Here is a 14,559-nt window from a genome sequence, read left to right as displayed (position 1 = left end):
AAAGGAAGTATGTTAGCCCTCAGATTTACAAAGCAAGTGCTTCAACTTGTGGTAGAAGTTTATAGCACAATAAATCATGTGCTTTTCTTCTACCATATCTTGCAAGCACAGTTGGACAACAGACCATCAGATTTTCCCTCCCCACAAGCAAAGTTCTTGCAAGGCTGCTGGACAGCTAAAAATGTAGTTGTTCTACTAGTACGTGTCAAAGATAGAGTCTCTGTGCTGGCGGAGTCTGATTTAAGTGGTTGTGGTCAGTCTGAGGAACCTGTGATGTGATAAGATAGCGTTTGTGAGGTCATGTGGTTTGCAAACACCCAGTCTAATGTAGCAGCTTTGTCTACCCACGATAGTTAAATATATACTGTATGCTTTAGAAAAGTGAATTGCTTTATTTCTTTATTTCAGATTGTACTTAAGTATCAAAGATGTTATGCTGGCTTGATAATCCCAAGACTGTTACAGAAGTGAGACTGAACAGATTGGGAGACTTAATACTTTCCATTACTTTCTCCAATTTAGTTACCCTGTTCTTCACAAAACAGCTGGCTATAAAGACTATCTGACTTAACTAAGCGATGAACAGGCAGAAGTTCTATTGCACAGTGAAATCAGTGTGTGTGTTTTGTGAAAATCAGTTGTTTATTTTGATTCATTTTGAATGGGTGTTTATAGTGTAGTTACACAGACATCCTACACTTGTCCAAAAAGGCACGATTGATTTCATAACGATGCTACTCTGTTCCACAAACCTTTGGCCATAAACTCCACCTTCATCTTTGCATCAGCTACATGCCCCTCAATAACATCTTCACCAAAATGATGAGTGGACAGTGTAAGAACAGTGATGTAGTGTCACCTTAGAGCAGGTATGAATTTGTTCACTCCAGTGGGACTAGAAGATGAGGGCAACAGTTTTAGATATGAATCTTAACTGGTTCACTGCCACTACTGACAGATTCAGTGATAAAATGAAGGCCGGTGACTGTTCTCTGTAGAAACACTTCCTTTTTTTTCCCATGTTTGTATCCTGCAGTATCTGAGCTTTAGATCTGTCTTGTGGAGAAATACTAGTTCTTGATTGCAGTATTAGAAATGAATGTAGCAAACTGTACCTAACTATACTCCCTGCTTGGATTGCCAAAGGAAGTGAACTGATTATAGGTAACAGTACTTCATTATCATGGCAATAATGCTGCTCTCCTTGCATGTTGCTTAGGGTGTGTGACCTCTCTGCTGTACCACACAGAGCTTCGTCAGGATCTGTCCTGTGCTGCTGCTTACAAATCAAGTTCTATTGGGGATTGAACAGAGGGGGGGATTGTGGTACTGGTTCGAACTTAACTGAGTAGTTGCTCCTTGGAAAGATGTATGTACAGTGGTAACACAGGTGCCATCTATTTTCCACTTGAGAAACAAGCTCAGGAGAACAATGCTGTGTATTAGCATGTTTGTATGTGGAGCAAACAGTGGACATGTGGTAGAAACCCATCCTAAAATTCTCTGACTGCTCTCAGAATAGCAGGCAGCATGGATAGAAGTTATTTTTGCTTCTGATCTATGAAATTAATGTTGCATAGTCTGATAAAAATGCAGAGGTTAACTCATGTTTTAAAAGGACAGAGTAAAAGTGCGAAATGATCATTTCCTGTAACTGTACCCATTATGGGTACATTTTCAGTCTCTGTATCAGCCAGTACATTCTAGTTAACACTTGAAGTTTCAGTAATTTTTCTATTTATAGATGTGCGTGCCCTATAGGGAGAAGGAGCAGCGAGATTTAGGTAGTTCCTTGGATATAAGTCTGTGATAGTTGCGGTACATTCAGCGTGATCATGCTGTTTTTAAATTATTTTTGTTGCTATGTCTGCACTCCAAATAAACACCTTCATTAGAACTTCATGTGGGAAGAGTTTCTTGGAACTTTCCACCTACCAGCTAGCTACTTACAGAAACTTCTCAGGGTTAAGTCAGCCTAACATTTCTGGAATTATATATGATCTCATTAAAATAAAATTGGCAAGATCTTAGAAAAACACCCTTAATAGACAAAATCTGACTTAGAGTTACTGAAGACTGACTACTTTTGAAAATATTTGTAGTTTAAAAGTTGGTTACTTCCTTAGCACTGTTACTATTTCAATTGCGTATTTGATACAGAACTTCAAAGTTTAATTTGATTATATGGCAGTAGATCAAAAACACTCTTTAACCATATAGTGCAGTGATCAAAAAGTCATGACCTCCCATTGATCACTTTATTGGTTTCCTGTTCTGATTCACTGGAAACCTTCTGGTCTGAACACTTGTTGCTAGTTTTAATCTTTGTCACGTTTACAATACAGCAGTCTTGTCTTTAGTAAAACTGATATACAACATACATTTAACATATTTCCTTTTGGCTCAAGAGCTCTTTGACTGATAATATTGAAAAAACACTTTTTATTAAAAAAAAAAGGCAGCAACTGTTCAGCACATTCAGAGCAATGTGAAGTACATAGTTGGACAACTAGAAATGAGCTTGCTTTAATGCATTAAAACTACTTCATAGTTTTTATTTCAACTTGCTGGCATCTATAGGGATTTTATAAAGCTTTTTGTACTACAGTAAGACTGAATATGACTTTTAAAGAGACAATTTAAAACAGAGGCCACATTTTTTCTTATACCACTTAAATAAGCCTGAAATGACTCAGTCTTGGAAATTTCTTGCTGCTGTTTTGCTTTTTCACTTTTGACACACTGCAATGGCTTGAACTCTGTTTAGTGATATGGTCAGCAAAGTTCACTTTTGGTAAATAGTTTGTATGCCAGTGTTACTCTGCTTTTAAAATTCATACTTTTTAAAGGATCATCCACAGGTAGTTATTTAAACTGCAGAACATAGATAATCATATGAGCTTGGAATACAAAGAATTAATGATGAGCAGGGAAAATTCATCTAATATCGTGGTACCTTGTGACTGTTTTTAATCCCATCAGTGATGACAAAAAAATCTCTCTGGAGACTTTGGGCTTTTAGCTTTTAAGAACAGCAGCCATACTGGTACAATGGAAAAGGCACTCTAGGTCCTTTTGAGTAAATAACATTGCCATTCATTGGTGGTTTGGTTTGGGCCCACAATGAAGTTACAAGGCCTGGCGTTTAGTGTTTGCTCGTCTCTGATCAGTTTCTATTGTTGGCAGTTTCAAGGTGTTTTGCTGCAATTGCTATAACAAGTTGGTAGGTCATACTGAAACTGTTAGACTGAATTCAATTTATAAACTTCAGAAACAGTTGTACTGTTTTGAGATAGTATGGATCAAGAAGCTCAGACACATGAGACCATGGAGGCAACTGGATATAGAGAGATGCAGCATCTTCCTACCATGAAGTTATGCTGCAAGTTGGCCTTCTTTAAACCCTTATGCCTTACTAAAAGCAACATGAAATTAATTTCCTCTATCTGCTTCTTTCTGCATGCCCTAAAACCAAAACAAATCAAATGGAATTTTCTCTAAGATTCTTTTTATTACATTTCAAAAGGAAGAGCCAAAGAACTTTTGTCAACTGACTTTTATCTTGGTATGTACATTATAAGCATTATCAATTTCTTTGGATGGGCAAATGATGTAATGCCAATAGGCAAACACAGTTTGAACTCATCAATACAAAGTGGAGTCAATTTTCTTCAGCAAACACCTATTAAAAGGAATACTAATTAAGAGAGATCACCAAACTTTTTCTGTCTAGAATCACTAATTTTTATTAGGGTCCATTGTGGATTGTGCAAGGTTCCCACTTCAGTTATGCTGAACTCCATCCCAATTAAATGGCCAAATGTGCTGAGTTCCAAACAATCTTCAGTATGCTGGGGTACAGGTGGATTTTCCTACGCTGACTGGCCAACAACCTAATTTCAGAGAGCATTGCTAGACTCCCTAAAAATCAACATTTTGCTGATCTGATTAAAACTTCTGTAGTGTGAATTTTTTAGATGAGGAAATTAATTTTTACATTTAAAGAAATCCAAATCAAAGCTGTATTTAAAAAAAAAAAAAAAAAAAAAAAACAACTTTAAAAATAAGCAAAAAGCCTCCATGATAAATGAAATGTTTAATAGGGTTTTATTAGCCTAGTAGCAAAGGAAGCAATTTTGCAAACAAATTTTGAAACTCTTACTGATGTTATTTGTATGGCATGATCGAGATACTTCCTGCTCTAAGTCACAGTACGTAATACACTGTTCTTAAACAGCAATTTCAATTTGTTTGATTTTTGTTCAAAGATTTTTTTGTTCAATTAATTAATGCATTAAATGCTGATTTGTACTGCCTTACAAACCTCACTTTTTGGGGGTGGGCAGGAGGGGAAATCAGAGACAAGTTGTAAAGCTAAGTAATGGTGATTCCAATCTGATGTGATGGTGATTCCAGTCTGCTAGAATGCAAACTTATGTCAAGCCCCCACCCCTAACAATTCAGGCAAACTTTTTGTAGTTTAGGTGAGCTACAAAGGGAAATAAGTGTTTTTGTCCAGGCTACTGTTATGTTAAAATTTCCCTGACATAGCTTTCCAGTCTTCTAATGGATTTTCAGTCTCCTAGTTATGTTCATGTCTCTTCAATGAGCCATTAGAACGTGTTGAATAATTTGCATTTCAACAAAATCTAGACAGTTTCCTAGGTGTGTATTTAAGAATTTTGACATGAAATTAAACCTGAGGGAAAGCAACAGTAAATACAACAGCATAGTAACACTATCTATTAAAGAATATACTTGTCTGTTCTTTCAATTTCAAGTCAGATCTCAAGCTGAAGCTTTTTTCCTAAAGAAGGAAATCTGAGAGGACTCAGTCTGAATAGCTTAGATCTTAATATTTTAAATGAAAACTGTCTGAAAACATGCAATGAAGATGTGACTTATTTCCTGAATTCCTCTGCTAAGGATAGCTGTGTATCTCCTTCATGTCTGCCTCAAAGTGAAAAGGAAGAAAAAATTACTTTTTTTTGTTTTTGTTTTTCTTTTCATTTTTTCTTGTTTTTACCCATTGCTTGCAAATATTTTGAGGTCTGCAGAATGTATTCTGTTTCAGTTTTTAATCTAGAGGTAGATATGGCAGCAGAGAAACAAAAATGGCTTTTCTAAGAGAGATAGGGATGGCTATCTCCAATTTTTCATATGGATCTCATACAGTCCCTCTCAGCTGCTATCTTTCAAACAGCAGTTTTTAAGGCCCCTTCCTCAGGAGGAACAGCAGTGATTGGATAACTTGAATAAGCAGAGTAAACAGAAGTTCTTGTATTCAGCACCTGTCCCAGTTTGGTTTGGTCTCTGTGAATTGTCAGTAATTTCCAGGAATGACTCTCATTTGGCATTCGTAATGGCTGTTATTTATAAATTAATAATCCTAATTAGTCCTGCATTTATAGCTATGGCTTTAGGGTAAAAAACAACAAGAACAACAACATTAAATAAAGTGAGACAGGAAATTCACTGACACTGAAATAAGAGCCACAGCCTTGAGCTTTGTCTTAATACAATTACAATGATAGTACGCTTCTAATTTAGCAAATCTTTTCTAAATTGTCAGAGAATGTCATCATGTTTCTACACTAAGAATGTATTCTGTAATACGTGATAACTTATTTTACACAATATTGAGTACTAAGCAAGTTATCAGGAAGTTCTCAAGAGACCATCCTTTGCTTTTTGCATGTGACCCATGTGTTTGGGTAAAGCTGCTGTATAATTGAGGAAAAATGAAGGATGCCTTTAAGTCACTTTTGCATTAAACTTTTTCTTTATTGTGTGATATATTATGTCATACTTCTGCTTTTCTTAAATCTCAGACTTTGTGTTAAAATGCTCTGATACAGTATTGTCACAATGCAAGCCTAGCAGTACCTTTTGTATAAGGAAGCTGATTTTGTTGGGGAACTTAGAACCGCCATTTGCATCGTAGCTGCACAGCCATTAAACTTGCTAAGAGGTTTTAGGTGAAGGATTGCTAATATTAGTTTCTGCAACTATTTGATTTAGCTCATGAATTCTCCATTTGTGCAGAGTTCATGTTGCAGTGGTTTCATTATGAATGTGTCTGGCTGTGGAAGTACAACCTTGTATTTAAAAACGGGTTTCTGAAAGCATAAGACGTCTAAGGAGATGCTTCTGTGCGTGGAAGTGAAAATGCAGCATGAAAAGGCTTGTAACCTTAACTTTGTACGTGCTTTTTGTGTGCATATGCAGAAATGTTTCTGCATTGCAGTGCCAACTGGACCTAATACTGCTATTTGTCTGGAGTTACAACACACTTCCCATTTGTTCAATCCGAGATGCTCTGACTGCTTCATTTTCTGAGATGAGCAGTCTTCCCAAAGAAGGTGCTGGGAGAAATGATAGTGTGCTAGTATGTGCGTTAACTGAAGTGGCACCCTCACAGTGGATGAGTTTGAGCAGTAAGTAGTAGTCAACTGCTGGCTACCCGGGATCCTATTAAATGCTGTGGACCATTAGTCTCAGGAACTTATCGGAAATTCAATTAAACTGCTTTTATTCATGTTAAAGGTGGTTATAATTTATTTGATATTTTAAACTGGCTTATAATTAGACTTAATTTTCAATTCTCTTTTCATGTTGACAGTGTTTTTACTGAATTATAGGACAGGCATTTGAAAATGCTTATAACTTGTTTCCTTTAGCTAAATATGGTTAGATCACACTTTCAGCAACATTCTAGTTTTCTTTTGAATCACATTTGGTTTATAACCAGGAAATGTTACTAAGAGTTACTAAGACTTCCTACTGTTACTAAGGTAGAGACAAAGAAAGAGGGAACTCTGATTTTTAGATTTCTCTTGCTGCAAACAGTAGCCTTGAAATTTCAGTATTGTTATTCTTTAAATGCAAGTTTAACATACTGCCTTCTGCCAAAATCAACTTTATTCACCCAAGCCAGCAATCATATTTTTATCATATTTTGATAACAGTTGTGCATTGCTTGCTTTATCCTACTGTGAATAGATTGAATATTTTTTGGCAAATATTCTTGGAACCTACTTACTTAGTACTTACTTAGTACTTACTTAGTACTTACTTCTTACTAGTTCAGAATTGGGTGAATCTCAAGAATTGGTTGCTGAAGCCTTTTAAAGGAATCAAAGCAATAGTTCAGTTTGACTTATTTTGACCACTGAATTCCACTGAATCACTAAATCCTTTAGCCATTTATTTTTATCGCTAAAAATAAAAAATCTGAGGTTAAACAAAAATGTTTCACAGAGCTTAAGTTGAACTCTTCATTAAAAAAAAGATGCTCTTAAAAGCTTGAGTTACATTTTATATTTAAAAAACAAAGGGGCTTAGAAACATAACTTGCTTGCAACTGACTAGCACCCTCCATTTAACTTGTAAGAACTTATGAAATGTACTAAAAATTCTAAATGTTTCTTTGCTGTCTCTCCCTTACGCCTGGCTTGATGAGGCAGTCAGCAACAGGTAAGAAAGTTTATATGGAGGTTGAAGGATGATTGTTAATACTCTTCCAGCCTTTTTTTCCTGCTCCTCTGAATTTCTGAAAGTACACCATTACTCATGAGTATGTGTAAGTCTCTTCATATGTTGACCAGCAGGACATGCTGCTTCCGTTAAGCACAAGAAGGTACATAAATGCAAGAAGTTGGTCGTTTAGTCATTATGATTTTGTTCTTGGTTCAGATGGCTTTTGAAAGGATGATGATAAAATGTTTTGGTCACAATGTCATTAACCCTTCGAAACATCCTAAAGACCATATGAATGTTACAGTGATAGTGAAAACTGGGTTAAAGCCACAGCCACCCAGACAATATGACCTGGATGTGCGAATTAAAGCAAAACATGTGGGTTTACAAGACCTAGTTTTACAGACCTGATGAGATTTGAGATTCTTGCAAAACTGAAGTAATAGAAAAAAAACAAAGTTCATTTGAGCGTTACTTCTCAGGGTCAGAGAGGTCTAGTTCCCTTCATAAGAAGCAGAGCCGGACCTAAGACTGAAAGGATTAACCAGTATTGGCTCTTTTTACAGAAGTGACAGATTCTGGTGTGTACCTGGGGTGTAAGTCCATATTCTATTCATCATGGCTGCAAGAAAAAGGCTGTTCTTTTTCTTCAGGTGGAATGATAGAGAGTAAAACTAGGTTGGTTTGTGTTTTTGTTTGTTTCCCCTTCCCCCCAAATCCTTACTCAGATGTCCTATTACGTATGATGCTTTGCTACTTGAATGACCACATCTTGGCATGATGCTTTATTTCCTACATTATGTTCAAGCAACATGCTGATGGTAAGGATCTCAAGGAGTCTCTCAAAAGTAGGTGAACAAAAAAATAAGGTAATTCATCTATTGCAAAATCTAAGCCATGTCTACTGAACAATAAACAGTAGCTGTAATTCAGGAAAGATATTTTGGGGTTATCACTGAGTCCTCTGACATCAGTGTGCAGTGTCAGCCAAAACAGACATGATGTTGTTGGATGACAAGAGGAGTTTTTGTTTTTTTTTTTAATAAAAAAAGGTCACCTTATTGCCATCAAAAAACTTTGTAGGTCTAGTTTCCACCTTAAGATGGATGTAGAGAAACTAAAGAAGGTCTGGAGGGAAGTTAAAGGGCAACTAAAATGATCAATGGTCTTGAGTGCTGCTGCTTTGTGTGGAGAGGCTAAAAAGACTGGAACTCATCAGTTTTAGAGAGAAGGTTGAGGGAAGCATTATCATCAAGGTTTCAGAATTGTGACTGAAGAATTGCTTTTTACCACTAGCTCCTGCATTACTAGAACTTGGGAACAATCCTTGAAAAAAAAGTAGATCAGCTTAAAACAAAGGAATGCCGGGAACTTATTGCCACAGGAAACTGTTGAGGTAGACACTAGCAAAAAAAAAAAAAGCCACCAAAATAAAAGTCAACTCATCAGTCAAGGATAACTGGTCTATAAGTAAATGCCAAAACAGCTAGGCAGATGTATTCTTGTACCTGCTTTGACAGTTCTGAAGTGGGAGATTGAGAATATGAAGGGAATGGATGCAAAAATTGGTCATGCTCATGTTTGTCCTTAAAAGCAAAACAACATGAAGTCCTATTCTTGCTATGGGAGACATAATACTGGGCTGATTGGATTGCTGCCCTGGGATACTGAAGGTCCTGTCTTGGGGGGGGGAGAGAATACTACTTTCTTATTAGAAGTGCAGAACCTCACTTCTACACTACAAAGTGGCATTAGTATGAAACTCTTCATTTTACTGAACATTTGTTAGAGCATTTTACTGGTGTCAGCCACTGGTATCTAATTACAAAAGAGTGCATGCTGTTTGCAAGTTATTCCAAATGCTTTCAGAAACCTTCCCAAGCTTTTCTGCTGCAACACATACTACCAATAATGGGTCTCCTTCAGAAATGTGCCTAAACAAATATTAGAGGTGCCCCTGAAGTATTTTCAACTCAAATTTCTCAAAGCTGTAAATAGTGCCAAGTTCTTCCCATCCTCATCTGTTTGGTGCTTTTAATTTCTTGAAGGTTGTTTCCAGAATCTCATTTTTTCTATCAACATTCATATTTAAAAGAATTTAAGATGTAAAGCTGTAAATCACTATCTTCAATTGGGGGGAAGTATTTTCAAGATGAAATGTCAGTACATTAATGATCGCAAAACGTAGATTCAGCAGAATGTTAATTTTATTTTGCAATCTGTCACTTCAGTGTTCAAAGATAATCTGGACATGAATGACTGTGCTTACATTTTAACAAGTACAATTTTTTTTTTTCAGGTATCACCTTTTTTAATTTCTCAAACTCAGAATGGCAGCCATTCTAACAGTAACGTGCATCCCGCTGTCCATGCTTTTCACACATCACTGAACTGGAATCTTTCCAGGTTGGAAGGGACCCTGCAGGGTCTCTACTTCAACTACCTGCTTAAAACAGGGTTGACAATTTCAAAGCAAGCTGCTCAAGGCTTTTTTTTTTTAATTGGAAAAATTAAAAATTTTTTTTTTTTTTTTTTTTTTTTTTTTAACGGGAAAACCAGTCTCTCTGGGCAACCTGTTTTAATTCTTAATTGCCTTGTAACAATTATTTTTCCTTCATATTCAAACAAGCTTCGGTGCTGTGTTATGATAAATGTCTCTTCTCACATCGTGCATTTCAGTAAGGAGCACACCTCTGAGCTCCTCTTTTAACTGTCCTGATGCCCTTCCACTGAATGTACTCCTCAGTATCTTGTACTGAGGAAGGAATGAGGTAACGAGCAAAATAGGCCAGATGTAGTCTGAGTGACAGGTAAAGAAGAGTAATTTCCCGTGAGGTACTGGCTATGCCCTTGCAGTACAGCTTAGTATGCGATTAGCCTTCCCTGCTGCTCGGGGATGCTGCTGGTTCATGTTTAGCTTACTGTGTGTTAGGACTCTCATGTCATCTTCAGAGTTGGTAGCCAGCCAGTCAATCCCCATAATACAAACAAATTCTGTGCTAGAGTGTTTCTGTATTTCCCTGTGCAAGTCATTTTTCAAGCAGACAGAAGTTATGGGACTATATCACCAGGCACACACTTATCACACGTTCTCTACAGTACATTCATGTTTCTTCCTAGCAGTCTGGTTCCTCTTAGATGTGAGGAGTAGTTGGAAAAGAAGGCAGGCAAGCATAAAGCTGCAGGCCAAAAGAAGTGTTTCTGGAAGGTAACAGACTGTGTATCCTTTCATTAAGGTAAAATAATAATAATAAAGATAACATCACACCGTTTTCTCAGACTTACTTTAGGATTTCACAAAGGCAGTGTCTATTATGATCCCCCCCAGCCTTTTCCACAGGCACATATTTTGTGTTTGGAAAGGCTACTGCTTAAAGCCACAAAGCCATGATTTTGTCATGTTACCTAAGTGTGTTCATCGAAAGGTATCACATGGTGAAGTCCTTAGGAAAATAGTTGAGGCCATTGGCTTGGCTTTATGAATGTTTAAAACAACTAATATTGAATATCAGCTTTATAGTTCAAATGAGCCCATGGCTGAAACACAAAAGTGTTTCTCTTACTCTAATGTGAAATTTGTAGTGTTTTTTTTTTTTTTTTTTTTTTTTTTGTGGTAAGAATGGAGAGGATTTGCTGGGTTTTGTTTTGTCTTTCTGGGGTTTATTTTCTTGGTGACTAAAACTGATAACTGTTCTGGAAATGTTATGTGGCAACTAATCTGATCATATTGCAGGATATTTTTAGGGACAATATTTCTAAATCATGCAAGAATCTCTGTATCAAGTTTTCTGTATCCAGGTATATAAATTAGTACAAATTTTGCTCCAGTTAAATATTTCTGTCCAATATCTAATACATGACATGACCAGATTTCACTTAATCATGAATTATGCCGTGCAAGTGTGGAACTTGTTTTGCTTGTCTTTACACAAGCAAGTTCCTCATTAAACAACTGCAGCCTATGCATCTGAAAAGAAAATGCAAATCCTAACACTGGTATGTGTAGTTGTAATCAAGGTTTAGGTCTACCACATGTACCTATGTTCCCAATAGGAATCTGTGATTCTGTGATATTTTTACATGCATTAAAAGTGATTAGATACATGAAGCTTTTACATGCTGGTAACATCTGACTTGATGGCTTTTTAGCTTGTTGTGACTCTTGTCATCTTTTTTCCAAATCCTTTTTTATTCTCATTTTTTTGTACAAGCCCATGGTAAGTATAGGGATTCCTTCTTCTCCAAATGGACAGGTAAAGTTTTCTACTGATGTAAACAGCAAGGGCTTACAGGCACTTCTTACTTGTCAAAGTGAACATCACTTCAAATTTCTAAAACATCAGATTTGTGTTATAAATAGCTCTTCAGACTTTCTATATTTTCCAAGTCTCTGTTACTATGAGAAGTTGCTTACAAAATAGCACTTGATTTATCTTCCTTCTTAAACTTTGTGATGTTGGAAAGTTTCTGTAATGCTTTTTAATGTTATTCTGCAACCTTATTTTTTTATCATAATAGTCTTGAATTGTCAGACTGACCCTGAGATGATTGTTACTAAAAGCTAGCAGAAGTGAAATTCTAAAAAAAAATCTCAGGAGTGTCTTCAGTGAGCAGTGTTTATTTTGATTTAAATTATGAGGGGGAGTTGCCAGACTTTAGAGCTTTAGATTTTATTTTTAAATATCTTGAATACATGGTGAAATAACTTATAACTTCAAAGTGCATTTTGAATTAATATTATCATCTCTGTCTGCAGACTGAGAATATTTTTTCTTGTTTGTTCTCCTAAAATTGAAAAAATTGAAATTAGGGTCTATTTATGCTGTATGAAGAGAAATTTCTCCTGTGGTCTTAATCTGAAATCTCCCCAGTTCTGAACTAGATAATGAAAAGACATGATGTTGCAGTGTAGTTAAAATTAAGTATATTGTTTTTTTCTATGATTGTATGAAACTAGCAATATTTCCTTGGGATTCTTCTGCTTAGGGTTGTGCGAGGGCTTTTCTCAAGTGAGAAGTCAGGTGATAAGGGAAAGAATGAAGCTTTAAAGGTGTGAGATGTGAAGGCCAAAAGTGCTGTGAAAACAAATTATGCACTCCAGGAAAGTAACCATAAGTCATCATCGTGGGGATATTAAAGATGCAGTAAATAGCCTGGAGGAATCTGTCATCTGTGATTCTACGTACCTTTATTATTAAGCCTTAAAACTGAAAGAGTCTGGGGGCAAGAGGAGAACTTCTGAAAACTCCAAGTACACTCAAATACATTCTGTTAAGGTCTCTGATTAGACAGCTAGAAAAGAGAAGTTGCTTTGTTCTCTTTTAGAAGTTACAACCAAATATGCTACTTCTAGCCTTTAGTTTAAGTAAGGTTTCCATGAGGAGATGCTTCTTGAAAATGTTGGATGGTTCTGTTTTGATGTTTACTGCCAGACTCTTTAGCTCTGTTTAACTGCTGAATTCCACTTTTTTTTTTTTTTTTTTTTTTTCAAACAGATCAAATGCCTGAAAGGCCAGAGAGACTTCTCAGACCAACCCACTTTTGATGGGATTCACATTGTGAACCATTTCACAGGAGATGATGAATCATTTCATTCTTCTGATGAAGATTTTATAACTAACTCCATACAGGAGAGTGCGGTGAACTTTCATCTACACAGGAGGACTGGTCAGATGGCTTTGGATCACACAGTTGTAGACAGCAGTGACAGTGATGCTGAGGAAAGTGCCCTCCAGACTGGGAATTCAGACAAGATGATTTCCAAGCAGAGGAGAATGGAATCTTACTCTACTACTGTGTGATTATCACTGTGACTAGCATTTGAAGACTTCCCTATTTCTATTTCTTTAAGGATTAGATTGTCAGATAACTGAAAGTATCCAGCAGTTGGTTTAGGTAACTATTGAATCTGGTCTGGACTGTGATAAATAGACACACGTACTCTCTATCTGCCTTCTGTTTGCCAAATCTTGCTAATGATATACCATTGCCATTAGAAGCTGGAAGGAAATTAATGGATGACAGTTCTGACAGTATTACTGAATGCTCCTTGTTTTAGAAACTACAAATACATAATTTCTTTAATGCATAAGAACCCTTCTCGCTGTTCACAAGGACGGGGATTATTTTCCTCAGAAGAATTTGCTCTTGTGCAATATTTTATGCTCTGAACAAATGTGTATGTTTTACATTGTTATCCATTTGTGATCAAGATGGACCCTAATAAACCATCTGATCATGGCATACATATAATTATGCTTCTCAATTACTTTTGTTTTACTAAAGTTACTGAATGCCCACAGAAGGCTTGAAAGAGGAGCCTTTATCTGTACTACTTCATATGTGCGAATACTGGTCACTAATGTCATAAAGGTGTTTTTCACCATTTTCACTTAAATTTACATGCATCTGCTTTTGATGTTGCTAAATAGTACCTTGTCTGAATATATTAACTACAATAATGTTTATTTTGTACATATTTATATATCTGCACCAAGCTGAAAATGTATATTATACCATTTTATACGAGGAATGTAAATGTTGCAATACAACTGTCTCTGGTATTCTACCTGGAAAATGAATTCTGTATATACACACTAGAAATGAATTACTAAATAAACGCAAAACACTAACTTTACATTTAGTTTCAGCCTAGCTCCACTAACAGGTTCATGTCTAACTGAAATGCTTGTTCAAAACACTATTGACTGAAATCTTTTACCTTCATATATATGTAATGAAAATAAATTTTTCATGATTTAACAAGGTTGTAGCATTTACTGTTTAGTCACTTCTAAGCTCCAGTCCTGAGTTACCACGTAGTTTCTCTCAGGGTCTGGATTAGAGTGGTAGTTCATATAAGGTGAAAAATTATTTGTCTCACACTTAACAGTTCTAATCAAGTTTTGATCAATGCAGTAAAAATACATAAATTGTTTACTGCAGTTTTATAGGGCAGAGCTATCTAGGTACTAACATAGATCCTGTCACCAAAACAGCTGTAATTCATCAAAGCAGTAAGTGCTGTGTGTTCTGCTTTCACCATCTCCTTCAAACTAAGTAGCCCTTAGTAGATCAAGT

The 14,559-nt window shown here is 36.1% G+C and overlaps 1 protein-coding gene across 10 annotated transcripts in view; it reads left to right on the top strand.

Moving 5' to 3' along the window:
- EVI5 (ecotropic viral integration site 5) overlaps positions 1-14,244 on the top strand; it is a 65,483-nt gene extending 51,239 nt beyond the window's left edge. For 7 of the 10 annotated variants that reach the window (XM_035332806.1, XM_035332804.1, XM_035332802.1 and 4 more), the window contains one exon: positions 12,975-14,244. In XM_035332806.1, coding sequence (XP_035188697.1) covers positions 12,975-13,280 — 306 coding nt within the window. In that variant the 3' untranslated portion in view covers positions 13,281-14,244. Of the gene's footprint in view, positions 1-7,466; positions 7,477-10,599; positions 10,688-12,974 lie in introns of all 10 variants that reach the window. The other 3 variants (XM_035332808.1, XM_035332807.1, XM_035332809.1) reach the window with 3 other exon arrangements.
- The last annotated feature ends 315 nt before the right edge of the window (positions 14,245-14,559 follow it).

The sequence above is a fragment of the Oxyura jamaicensis genome, chromosome 8 (genome assembly GCF_011077185.1).
Source record: "Oxyura jamaicensis isolate SHBP4307 breed ruddy duck chromosome 8, BPBGC_Ojam_1.0, whole genome shotgun sequence".
In the NCBI taxonomy this organism is placed as follows: Eukaryota; Metazoa; Chordata; class Aves; order Anseriformes; family Anatidae; genus Oxyura; species Oxyura jamaicensis.
Note: the sequence above shows the minus strand (reverse complement) of the source record. Positions and strands in the feature narration are given on the sequence as shown.